Raw genomic sequence first — 12,418 nt, 5'->3', positions numbered from 1 at the left:
ATGTAGGCCAGACCAGGTAAGGACGGCAGATTTCCTTCCCTAAAGGGCATTAGTGACCCAGATGGGTTTTTACGACAATTTTCATGGACATCATTAGACTTTTAATTCCAGATTTTTTATTGAATTCAAAACAAAAAAAAATTTAACCGGTAAAGCGGGTGAAGGGCGGAGAGTTGCTGGGGGCGGGGAGGTTGCCGGGTTGGGAGGCAGTCATTGGATAGCAGTCAGGGAGGGAGGGTTCGGGCGGTGGTAACGAAGGCAACGTTGGCACTTTTACCGTTAACCGAGCTGAGGTCAGGTATCTTGCCGCAGACCAGGAACTGAAACCTGAGATTGTCCTGCACGGTTTGACTCGGTACCTTAGCTGAAGGGGCATCTACCCAGTCAGAGAGGTCCAGCTATGTCTCTACTTCATTCACTAAAGCTGCCAATTGACGCAGTGAAGAGTGGCATGGTTCCAATCTGCGGTGCGTTGCCAGGTTTCCCAAACCAGCGACGTCATCTCATCTCAAAGAGGAACGGGAGTTGAGTTGTTGTTGTCCCGACTCCTGATCAGACCCCATCTGGAGTAACTGGGTTCAGTTCCGGGCACCGCACCTCAGGAGAGAGAGACTGGTCTTGGAGGGAAAGCAACTCAGATTCATCAGAATGACTCTGGGGGTAAAAGGGTTAAATTATGAGGCCAATTTCCTTAGGTTAGGCTTGAAGTCCCTTGTGTTTAGAAAGTTGAGGGGTGATTTGATTGAGGTGTTTAAAAAAGGGATTCAATAGAATATCACAGGGCAGAATTTTACAGTTCTCCACCAGGGAAGGGCCTGTAAAGTTCCATTACTGACCACTTAAGGGCTGCCTTCAGTCTGGCCTCAATTGTGAGGCTGGTGGGAGGAGTTCAGGGACAGCGGGAAAGCCAGCAAGAGACCCTGCTTGGGCTCAGGCAAGATGGGCGGTGTACCTCCCCCAAGGGCCCCCTTTCCACAATGGGCATTCCTCTCAAGGTCTGCCCAACACAGGGTACTTCTTCCCCATCGCCTCTCCACCACCAGCCTCTCCATTCAGACCTCCAGTTCCTTTACCCCACCTCCCTGGGGCCTCAGCTACCCTCCTTGCTGCAGGAACCCCCCACACCTACCTGGTCGTGGACTCCAGGACTTAGAGTCTGGGGACTGCTTGTAGTCCCAGTCCCGGCTACTGCTATCACCGCCCTCAATCTGATTGGGTGGGCTGCTGTCTAATGTGAGGGGGCAAAAGCCCCATCTCCGGCCAGGTAACGCCCTGTGGGGCTGCCATTATCAGTGGGGATGCTTTCCCTGATGACTCTTCAAGTCTTGGGGTGGGCAACCCTGCCATCTGAAGAATCCTGTCCACAGAATATTACTGCTCAGGAGGCCATTCAACCCACACTGGCTATGCCAGCTCTTTGAAGGAGTTGTCCAATTTCATCCCTCACCTCAGCTTCTCCCCATAATCCTGCAATTTATTCCTCTTCAAATGCTCAATTGCCTTTTCGAAGTTCCTGTGGAATCTGATTCCATTGTCCTTTCAGGTAGTGAGTTCCCGATCTTCACGACCCTCTCCTTCTCCTCATTTCACCTCTTGTTCTTTTACCCATTATTTTAATTGTGTGACTTCCGGTTAACAACCCACTTGCCAGAGGAAACAGTTCCTCCTTCTTTACTTCATTAAAAGCCCCTCATAATTTTGAACACCTCTATCAAAGAACAATCCCAGCTCCTCCAGTCTCTCCACATAACTGAAGTCGCCTCATCCCTGGTAAATCTCCTCTACACCCTCTCCTAGGAAATGTGGTGCCCAGAATTGGAGCCAGTACCCAGCTGAGGCCTAACCAGAGATGTGTAAAGGCTTAGCATGGACTTGTTTGTTTTTGGATTCAATGCCTCTATTTACAAAGCCCAATACCTGTAACGCTTTCTTAACCATGCTTTCTCAACTCGCCCTGCTATCTACAAAGTTTTCTGAATATGTATCCCTTTGCTCTCGCAGCCCCGGATGAGTTTTACATAGCTGCACCATGTTGTTCCAGGAAGGGGAGAGAAAATTTGGGACTCTCTGCTCCAAAAGGCCATCTGGGGTGGGGACGGTTTGGAACTTTCAAGCCTGAGTTTGTTGGGTTTTTGGTGGGTAAGGGTATCGAGGCATAGGGAGGGAAGATGGGCAAATGGAGTCGAGGGGCAGATAAACCGTGACCTGATAAATCATTGGGGGCTGAATGGCCTTGCACCTGTTCCTAAGCTTCTGGGCAGAGCCCAGGCATTGGGAACAAGTGAATTACAGCAAAGAGAGAGAGAGAGAGAGAGAGAGTGTGGTAGAAATCTCGACTCAGAGTGGGAGGATGCGGGGATTTTGGTCTCTGGGTTAACATTGGCTGCTTTCTTTCTGGGTCCCTTGGGTGCTGGGTCCCAGGGTGCTGGCTTTCTGCGTCCCCTATGTGCTGGGTCCCCTGGGTGCTGGTCCTTGGGCTGTTTGGCCCCCTGGTTGTTTCTCTGGTTGTTTTTAAGCCGCCTCTTGTTGGAGTTCTCTCTCGGTGTGCCGAGATGTACAAGGACCTGTCCGAGGCCGGCTAGCTGTGTAACCGGGCTGAGTAATCAGCATCACGGTGCATTTCAGAGCATTTAACGGATGCCAGCTGCCGTCCCAGAGCTTGGCATAGAGTGTGGCACCCACGGGAATTTAGAGTGGGTGCTCCTGTTGGGTGTAGCTCAATGTTGGGAGCTGTTTAATTTAACCAACATGACTCAAATCTGTAGACCTGAGGTTCTGAGCTGTAAACTGGAGCTGGAAGGAAGATTTATTTTATTGCGGGTCCAAGAAGGGTTGGTCTGAAGTGTACAAACTGTTTCCTGTCTGCTTTATTTATTTATTTACAAGGAAGAACAGATTTTTCCCTTCACCCATTCTCCTTCATCAGTTTCTGATTTGTTTCATTCTAATATTTAACTTTCTCAATGTCCAAATACTGTATAATTCCTTCAGTTAATGATTGCTCCCTCGTACCAATTTGATTAAATCCAGGTATCAGATTGTTAATCCTTGGTATCGGACAGTTAGTTTGGTTAATCTTCAGTATTGGTTAGTTAATTTGGTTGATGCCCGGTAACGAATGGTTAGTTTGTAAATACTGGTGTTGGGCCGTTAATTTGGTTAATCCCTGGTGTCGGCTGATTTTGTTTCTTCCTCGGCTTAACTCGGACTCTGTCAATGTGAACAAATGAAAAATGTGCAAAAAAAACAAACTGGAGTTGAAACGAACAAATTATGAGAGTAATGAAAGATTTGTTTTTAAATAAAAGTATTTTGTAAGTGATCAATCTCCTCTGTTGTCCATCCTCCTGGACTTCATTCCTGTCTTTGTCGAGGGCTCTGATTGAATTCTGTCCATCCTGCCCACCAGCTCACCAATCCTTCATTCATCAGCTGGAGCTGGGAGTGTTGGGCTTTTGAGCCACGTGGGGAAGATGTCACCACTGAGACCAATTATTATACATGGTTTTGTGAAAGGGAAATCATGTTTGACTGATTTATTGGAGTTCTTTTGAGGAAGTAACAAGCAACATGGATAAAGGGGAAGCTGTGGATGTGCTGTGCTTAGATTTCCAGAAGACTTTTGACAAGGTGCCACATCAAAGGTTACGACGCAAAATAAGAGCTGGTGGTGTAAGAGGGTAATGTATCAGCATGGATAAAAGATTGGTTAGCTAACAGGAAGCAGAGAGTAGGCATAAATAGGCCATTTTCCAGCTGGCAAGAGTGGGGGCCACAGGGATCAGTGTTGGGGCCTCAAACATATACAATCTACATCAATAACTTGGATGAGGGGTCCGAACATATGGTTGCTAAATTTGCTGATGACACAAAGATATGTTGGAAAGTAAGTTGTGAAGAGGACATAAGGGGTGTGCAAAGGGATATAAACAGGTTATGTGAGTGGGCAAAAATTTGGCAGATGGAGTATAATGTGGGAAAATGTGAACTTGTCCACTTTGGCAGGACAAATAGAAAAGCAGAGTATTACTTAATAGTAATATTACTATTACTAGAGAGAGAGGGAGAGAGACTGCAGAGCTCTGAGGTACAGAGGGATCTGGGTGTCCTGATACATGAATCACAAAAGGCTAGTAAGCAGGTACAGGAAGCGATTAGGAAGACAAATGGAATGTTGTTGCTTATTGCAAGGGGGATGTAATATAAAAGTAGGGATGTTTTGGTCCAATTATACATGGTGCTGGTAAGACTACATCTGGAGTATTGTGTACAGTTTGGGTCTCTTTATTTAAGAAATGATATAAATGCTTTAGAAGCAACTCAGAGAGGGTTCACTGGACTGATAGCTGGGACGGGCAGGGGAGAGGTTGGACAGGCTGGGCCTGTATCCATTTGGAGAATGAGAGGTGATCTCATTGAAACATATAAAGATCCTGAGGGGACTTGACAGGGTGGATGCCGAGAGGATGTTTCCCCTCATGGGGGAAACTAGAACTAGGGGGACATAGTTTAAAAATGAGGCCCCATTTGAGACGGAGATGAGAATTATTTTCCTCTGAGGGTTGTGAGTGGGTGGCATTCTCTCCCCGAGAGGGCAGTGGAGGCAGGGTCAACAAATATTTTAAAAGCAGAGGTGACTAACAAGTGAGTCAGAAGTTATTGGTGTAGGTGGAAAGTGGAGTTGAGGCCATTGTCAGGTCAGCCATGATCTTATTGAATGGTGGAGCAGGCTCGAGGGGCTGAATGGTCTCTACTCCTGCTCCAAATTCGTACGTTTGTATTTATTACTCGTTCAGGAGCCAGATTCATGTTTAAAGAGTAACTTTTCTGATGACCATGCCCCGTTTATCACTGGCCTACCTCCGGTAACACTCCCAGTTCGAGCAGGTTCTCACAGGCAGCAATATACAGATCACACAGGCCCTGTGAGATTTATTGACAGGTTTCTGTGGCGACAAGTGGGTGTTGAAGAGATGACAGGAAGCAGTTTATATTTGTTTTACCACTTCTAACCTGAAGCCGATGACTCTGACAGGGACACGTACAAATTCCATGGGCTCCTTCAGTGCCCCCAGTGTCTCAGCCACTAAGTGAATGCCCCTTTGGTCAGTGAGCGAGATTGGCAATGCCCCCATGGTCAGTGAATGACCCTGGTGGTGCTCCCGTGGTCAGTGAATGACCCTGGCCATGCTCCCGTGGTCAGTGAATGACCCTGGCTGTGCTCCTGTGGTCAGTGAATGACCCTGGCCGTGCTCCCGTGGTCAGTGAATGACCCTGGCAGTGCTCTGATGGTCAGTGAGTGACCGTGGCAGTGCCCCCGCAGTCAGCGAGTGACCCTGGCAGTGCCCCTGCTGTCAGTGAGTGACCCTGGCCGTGCTCCGATGGTCAGTGAGTGACCCTGGCAGTGCCGCTGCAGTCAGTGAGTGACCCTGACAGTGCCCCCATGGTCAGCGAGTGCCCCTGGCAGTGCCCCTGCGGTCAGCGAGTGCCCCTGCGGTCAGCGAGTGACCCTGGAAGTGCTCTGATGGTCAGTGAGTGACCCTGGCAGTGCCCCCACGGTCAGCGAGTGACCCTGGCAGTGCCCCTGCGGTCAGCGAGTGACCATGGCAGTGCCCCTGCGGTCAGCGAGTGACCATGGCAGTGCCCCTGCGGTCAGCGAGTGACCCTGGCAGTGTTCCTGCGGTCAGCAAGTACCCCTGGCATTGCTCCCACGGTCAGCGAGTGACCCTGGCAGTGCCCCTGCGGCCAGCGTGAGCCTGGCAGTGCCCCTGTGGTCAGCGTGAGCCTGGCAGTGCCCCTGCAGTCAGAGTGACCCTGGCAGTGCCCCTGTGGTCAGTGAGTGACCCTGGCAGTGCCCCTGTGGTCAGCGTGACCCTGGCAGTGCCCCTGCGGTCAGCGTGACCCTGGCAGTGCCCCTGCGGTCAGCGAGTGACCCTGGCAGTGCCCCCACGGTCAGCAAGTGACCCTGGCAGTGCCCCCACGGTCAGCAAGTGCTCCCGCGGTCAGTGAGTGACCCTGGCAGTGCCCCTGCGGTCAGCGTGACCCTGGCAGTGCCCCTGCGGTCAGTGAGTGACCCTGGCAGTGCCCCTGCGGTCAGTGAGTGACCCTGGCAGTGCCCCTGCGGTCAGTGAGTGACCCTGGCAGTGCCCCCACGGTCAGTGAGTGACCCTGGCAGTGCCCCCACGGTCAGCAAGTGCTCCCGCGGTCAGTGAGTGACCCTGGCAGTGCCCCTGCGGTCAGCGTGACCCTGGCAGTGCCCCTGCGGTCAGCGTGACCCTGGCAGTGCCCCTGCGGTCAGTGTGACCCTGGCAGTGCCCCCACAGTCAGAGTGACCCTGGCAGTGCCCCCACGGTCAGCAAGTGCTCCGCGGTCAGTGAGTGGCCCTGGCAGTGCCCCTGCGGTCAGCGTGACCCTGGCAGTGCCCCTGCAGTCAGTGAGTGACCCTGGCAGTGCCCCTGTGGTCAGCATGACCCTGGCAGTGCCCCTGCGGTCAGCGTGACCCTGGCAGTGCCCCTGCGGTCAGCGAGTGACCCTGGCAGTGCCCCCACGGTCAGCAAGTGACCCTGGCAGTGCCCCCACGGTCAGCAAGTGCTCCCGCGGTCAGTGAGTGACCCTGGCAGTGCCCCTGCGGTCAGCGTGACCCTGGCAGTGCCCCTGCGGTCAGTGAGTGACCCTGGCAGTGACCCTGCGGTCAGTGAGTGACCCTGGCAGTGCCCCCACAGTCAGTGAGTGACCCTGGCAGTGCCCCCATGGTCAGCAAGTGCTCCCGCGGTCAGTGAGTGACCCTGGCAGCGCCCCTGCGGTCAGCGTGACCCTGGCAGTGCCCCTGCGGTCAGCGTGACCCTGGCAGTGCCCCTGCGGTCAGTGTGACCCTGGCAGTGCCCCCACAGTCAGTGAGTGACCCTGGCAGTGCCCCCACGGTCAGCAAGTGCTCCGCGGTCAGTGAGTGGCCCTGGCAGTGCCCCTGCGGTCAGCGTGACCCTGGCAGTGCCCCTGCGGTCAGTGAGTGACCCTGGCAGTGCCCCTGCGGTCAGTGAGTGACCCTGGCAGTGCCCCCACGGTCAGTGAGTGACCCTGGCAGTGCCCCCGCGGTCAGTGAGTGACCCTGGCAGTGTCCCCGCGGTCAGTGAGTGACCCTGGCAGTGTCCCCGCGGTCAGTGAGTGACCCTGGCAGTGTCCCCGCGGTCAGTGAGTGACCCTGGCAGTGTCCCCGCGGTCAGTGAGTGACGCTGGCAGTGTCCCCGCGGTCAGTGAGTGACCCTGGCAGTGTCCCCACGGTCAGTGAGTGACCCTGGCCATGCTCCGATGGTCAGAGTGACCCTGGCAGTGCTCCGATGGTCAGTGAGTGACCCTGGCAGTGCCCCCGCGGTCAGTGAGTGACCCTGGCAGTGTCCCCCTGGTCAGTGAGTGACCCTGGCAGTGTCCCCCTGGTCAGTGAGTGACCCTGGCAGTGTCCCCCTGGTCAGCGAGTGACCCTGGCAGTGTCCCCGTGGTCAGTGAGTGACCCTGGCAGTGCTCCCACAGTCAGTGAGTGACTCTGGCAGTGCCCCCGCGGTCAGTGTGACCCTGGCAGTGCCCCCACGGTCAGTGACCCTGGCAGTGCCCCCGGGGTCAGTGAGTGACCCTGGCGGTGCCCCCACGGTCAGTGTTGACCCCGGCAGTGCCCCCGCGGTCAGTGAGTGACCCTGGCAGTGCTCCGATGGTCAGTGAGTGACCCTGGCCGTGCTCCGATGGTCAGTGAGTGACCCTGGCAGTGCCCCCACGGTCAGTGAGTGACCCTGGCCGTGCTCCGATGGTCAGTGAGTGACCCTGGCAGTGCCCCAGTTGTCAGTGAGTGACCCTGGCAATGCTCCCGCGGTCAGTGAGTGACCCTGGCAGTGCTCCGATGGTCAGTGAGTGACCCTGGCAGTGCCCCAGTTGTCAGTGAGTGACCCTGGCAATGCCCCCGCGGTCAGTGAGTGACCCTGGCAGTGCCCCCACAGTCAGTGAGTGACCCTGGCAGTGCTCCGATGGTCAGAGAGTGACCCTGGCAGTGCTCCGATGGTCAGAGAGTGACCCTGGCAATTCCCCCAGAATCATGACGCAGTCAGAGGAATATTTTGACTATTGCTCTTTCCCAGTAGATGGATTCAGTCTGAATCATTGGAGTTGATAATATTCTCAGGATACAGAAACAATAATATAAAAATGCAGCGTAATGTTTATTGTGCACTAAATGGAGATACTGATGAACTATTGTACACGGCTGTGTATCATATCCAGCCTTCACTTCAGTTCTACAGTCACTTTACTCCAGTCACTATGCAGGGTGTAATTCAAAATGTGATATGGTGCAAGGCAGGAGCTTTGAATGTGCACATGAGCTAACGCTACACCTCGAAAACACCATATTTATTGCAAATCAAGGCTCTAGTTAATATTTTATCCTTTGTAAAAGGATAAAATATTTCAATGACAATCTGCAAAGCAATACAGATGCTAACTTTCACTGGAAGACAGTTCCACACACACTGACTCACTGGGATACGGGTTCCACACACACTGACTCTCACTGGGGTACAGTCCCACACACACTGACTGTCACTGGGGTACGGGTCCCACACACACTGACTCTCACTGGGGTAAAGTTCCACACACACTGACTCTCACTGGGGTACAGTTCCACATGTACTGACTCTCACTGGGGTAAAGTTCCACACACACTGACTCTCACTGGGGTAAAGTCCCACACACACTGACTCTCACTGGGGTACGGGTCCCACACACACTGACTCTCACTGGGGTAAAGTTCCACACACATTGACTCTCACTGGGGTACAGTTCCACATGTACTGACTCTCACTGGGGTAAAGTTCCACACACACTGACTCTCACTGGGGTACAGTTCCACACACACTGACTCTCACTGGGGTAAAGTTCCACATGTACTGACTCTCACTGGGGTAAAGTTCCACATGTACTGACTCTCACTGGGGTATAGTTCCACACACACGGACTCTCGCTGGGGTACAGTTCCACACACACTGACTCTCGCTGGGGTACAGTTCCACACACACCGACTCTCACTGGGGTACAGCTCCACACACACTGACTCTCCCTGGGGTACGGGTCCCACACACACTGACTCTCACTGGGATACGGGTCCCACACACACACACTGACTCTCACTGGGGTACGGGTCCCACACACACTGACTCTCACTGGGGTACAGTTCCACACACACTGACTCTCACTGGGGTACGGGTCCCACACACACTGACTCTCACTGGGGTACGGGTCCCACACACACTGACTCTCACTGGGATACGGGTCCCACACACACACTGACTCTCACTGGGATACGGGTCCCACACACACACTGACTCTCACTGGGGTACGGGTCCCACACACACTGACTCTCACTGGGGTACGAGTCCCACACACACTGACTCTCACTGGGATACAGTTCCACACACACTGACTCTCACTGGGATACAGTTCCACACACACTGACTCTCACTGAGGTACAGTTCCACACACACACACTGACTCTCACTGGGGTACAGTCCCACACACACTGACTCTCACTGGGGTACAGCTCCACACACACACTGACTCTCACTGGGGTACAGTTCCACACACACTGACTCTCACTGGGATACAGTTCCACACACACTGACTCTCACTGGGGTACAGCTCCACACACACTGACTCTCACTGGGGTACCATTTCGGAAGGTGAGAAAGTGAGGAAGCCAGTATTGCAGTGTTCTTGGATTCTGCATGAATTGGTGCTTCGGAGATCAATCTTGTTAAGTGCGATGTACTGACTGTTGGTAGAAGGTGGAGACCACATACCACTAGCAGTCCAGGAACCGGAACTGTGCTGAGGAACAAGGGGAGTGTGGGGAACAGATAAATCAATTACTGAAGGTGACATTGCAGGTAAACATTTCTGGTTCACTTTAGTGGGATAGAATTGAAAGGCAGGAATCTTACGTTAAACTTGCTTAGAACGTTGTTCAGACTACAATGGGAGCGCTGTTCACTCTTCTGGTCACTATAATTACTGAAGGGATAAAAAGAAACTGGAGAAGGTGCAAAAATAAATTTATAAGCGTGAGACCAGGGCTGAGCACTTATAGCAATCTAGAAAGATTGGGCCTCTCTTTATTCTAGAAGAGAAGGCTGCAGAGTAACCTTGCAGGGTTTTTTTTTTAAGATTATGAAGGGGTTTGGTAAGGTTGGTATGAAGAAGATGTTTCCACTTGCTGGGGAGACCAAACTAGAAGCCATAAACATAAGATAAATCCAATCGGAAATTCAGAAGAAACCTCCTCACCCAGAGAGAGGGGTGGGAATGTGGGTCTTGCTCCCACAGCGAGTGGTTGAGGTGAATAGTATCGATACATTTAAGGGGGAAGTTTAAATGAGACAGAGAAACCTAATGATATGTTTAATGGGTGAGATGGAGAATGGGAGGAGGTTTGTGTGGAGCAGAATCACCAGCCTGGACCGAAGGAGCGGTTCAGTAAGACGAGCGGTTTTGCTGTGAAGGGGATTCCATTGAAGTTTGAATGCTGCCCGGGTCTAGTTCTGGGTTGGTGGTCTCAGTGATGCTGCACAGTTCAGGGTGGAGTTGATGCTGCTTGTGGCCAAGTCTCATGGGTTAGATCTGGGTCCCACCGCACGGTCTGGGAGGTGGGATGGGACTGGTCATTTTCCAGATTGCTTTGGGTGGTTTGGATTCAGACGCCATTCACAACGTGCCAGTCAGCCAGGAAGCAGAGCGCTAGGAGCCCGGTGCCCAGGAGGTCCCCCAGCGCTGTCAAGTACGGGATGGAGAAGTTGTCGGGGTCCAGGCCCATTCGCCAGGTCAGGCGGACGATGAGGTCAGCGATGTAGAGCAAGAGGCCGACCTGTCCATGGCACAAGAGACAAAGGTCAGTTCACACATGAACCCAGCAACAAGTACTGACCCTCCAACAGTGCAGCAATCCCTCAGTACTGACCTTCTGACAGTGCAGCACTCCCTCAGTACTGACCCTCCGACAGTGCAGCACTCCCTCAGTACTGACCCTCTGACAGTGCAGCACTCCCTCAGTACTGACCCTCCGACAGTGCAGCAATCCCTCAGTACTGACCCTCCGACAGTGCAGCACTCCCCAGTACTGACCCTCCGACAGTGCAGCACTCCCTCAGTACTGACCCTCCGACAGTGCAGCACTCCCTCAGTACTGACCCTCCGACAGTGCAGCAATCCCTCAGTACTGACCTTCTGACAGTGCAGCACTCCCTCAGTACTGACCCTCCGACAGTGCAGCACTCCCTCAGTACTGACCCTCTGACAGTGCAGCACTCCCTCAGTACTGACCCTCCGACAGTGCAGCAATCCCTCAGTACTGACCCTCCGACAGTGCAGCACTCCCCAGTACTGACCCTCCGACAGTGCAGCACTCCCTCAGTACTGACCCTCCGACAGTGCAGCACTCCCTCAGTACTGACCCTCCGACAGTGCAGCAATCCCTCAGTACTGACCCTCCGACAGTGCAGCACTCCCTCAGTACTGACCCTCCGACAGTGCAGCACTCCCTCAGTACTGACCCTCCGACAGTGCAGCAATCCCTCAGTACTGACCCTCCGGCAGTACAGCAATCCCTCAGTACTGACCCTCCGACAGTGCAGCACTCCCTCAGTACTGACCCTCCCGACAGTGCAGCAATCCCTCAGTACTGACCCTCTGACAGTGCAGCATTCCCTCAGTACTGACCCTCCGACAGTGCAGCAATCCCTCAGTACTGACCCTCCGACAGTGCAGCACTCCCCAGTACTGACCCTCCGACAGTGCAGCACTCCCTCAGTACTGACCCTCCGACAGTGCAGCACTCCCTCAGTACTGACCCTCCGACAGTGCAGCACTCCCTCAGTACTGACCCTCCGACAGTGCAGCAATCCCTCAGTACTGACCCTCCGACAGTGCAGCACTCCCTCAGTACTGACCCTCCGACAGTGCAGCAATCCCTCAGTACTGACCCTCTGACAGTGCAGCACTCCCTCAGTACTGACCCTCCGACAGTGTAGCAATCCCTCAGTACTGACCCTCCGACAGTGCAGCACTCCCTCAGTACTGACCGTCTGACAGTGCAGCACTCCCTCAGTACTGACCCTCTCACAGTGTAGCACTCCCTCAGTACTGACCCTCTGACAGTGCAGAACTCCCTCAGTACTGACCCTCTGACAGTGCAGCACTCCCTCAGTGCTGACCCTCTGACAGTGCAGCACTCCCTCAGTACTGACCCTCCGACAGTGCAGCACTCCCTCAGTACTGACCCTCCGACAGTGCAGCACTCCCTCAGTGCTGACCCTCTGACAGTGCAGCACTCCCTCAGTACTGACCCTCTGACAGTGCAGCACTCCCACAGTACTGACTCTCTGACAGT

At 53.6% G+C, this 12,418-nt stretch overlaps 1 protein-coding gene across 1 annotated transcript in view; it reads right to left on the bottom strand.

The window, feature by feature from the left end:
• Positions 1 to 8,182: 8,182 nt before the first annotated feature.
• LOC144681487 (solute carrier family 41 member 1-like) overlaps positions 8,183 to 12,418 on the bottom strand; it is a 31,578-nt gene continuing 27,342 nt past the window's right edge. Inside the window, exon 11 of the mRNA XM_078543110.1 lies at positions 8,183 to 10,897. Within this exon, the coding sequence (XP_078399236.1) occupies positions 10,727 to 10,897 (171 nt within the window). The 3' untranslated portion in view covers positions 8,183 to 10,726. The remainder of the gene's footprint in view (positions 10,898 to 12,418) is intronic.

Source organism: Cetorhinus maximus, chromosome 6 (assembly GCF_964194155.1).
Source record: "Cetorhinus maximus chromosome 6, sCetMax3.hap1.1, whole genome shotgun sequence".
NCBI classification, from domain to species: Eukaryota; Metazoa; Chordata; class Chondrichthyes; order Lamniformes; family Cetorhinidae; genus Cetorhinus; species Cetorhinus maximus.
The sequence above is the reverse complement of the archived record's forward strand: the minus strand, read 5'-3'. Positions and strand labels throughout refer to the sequence as shown.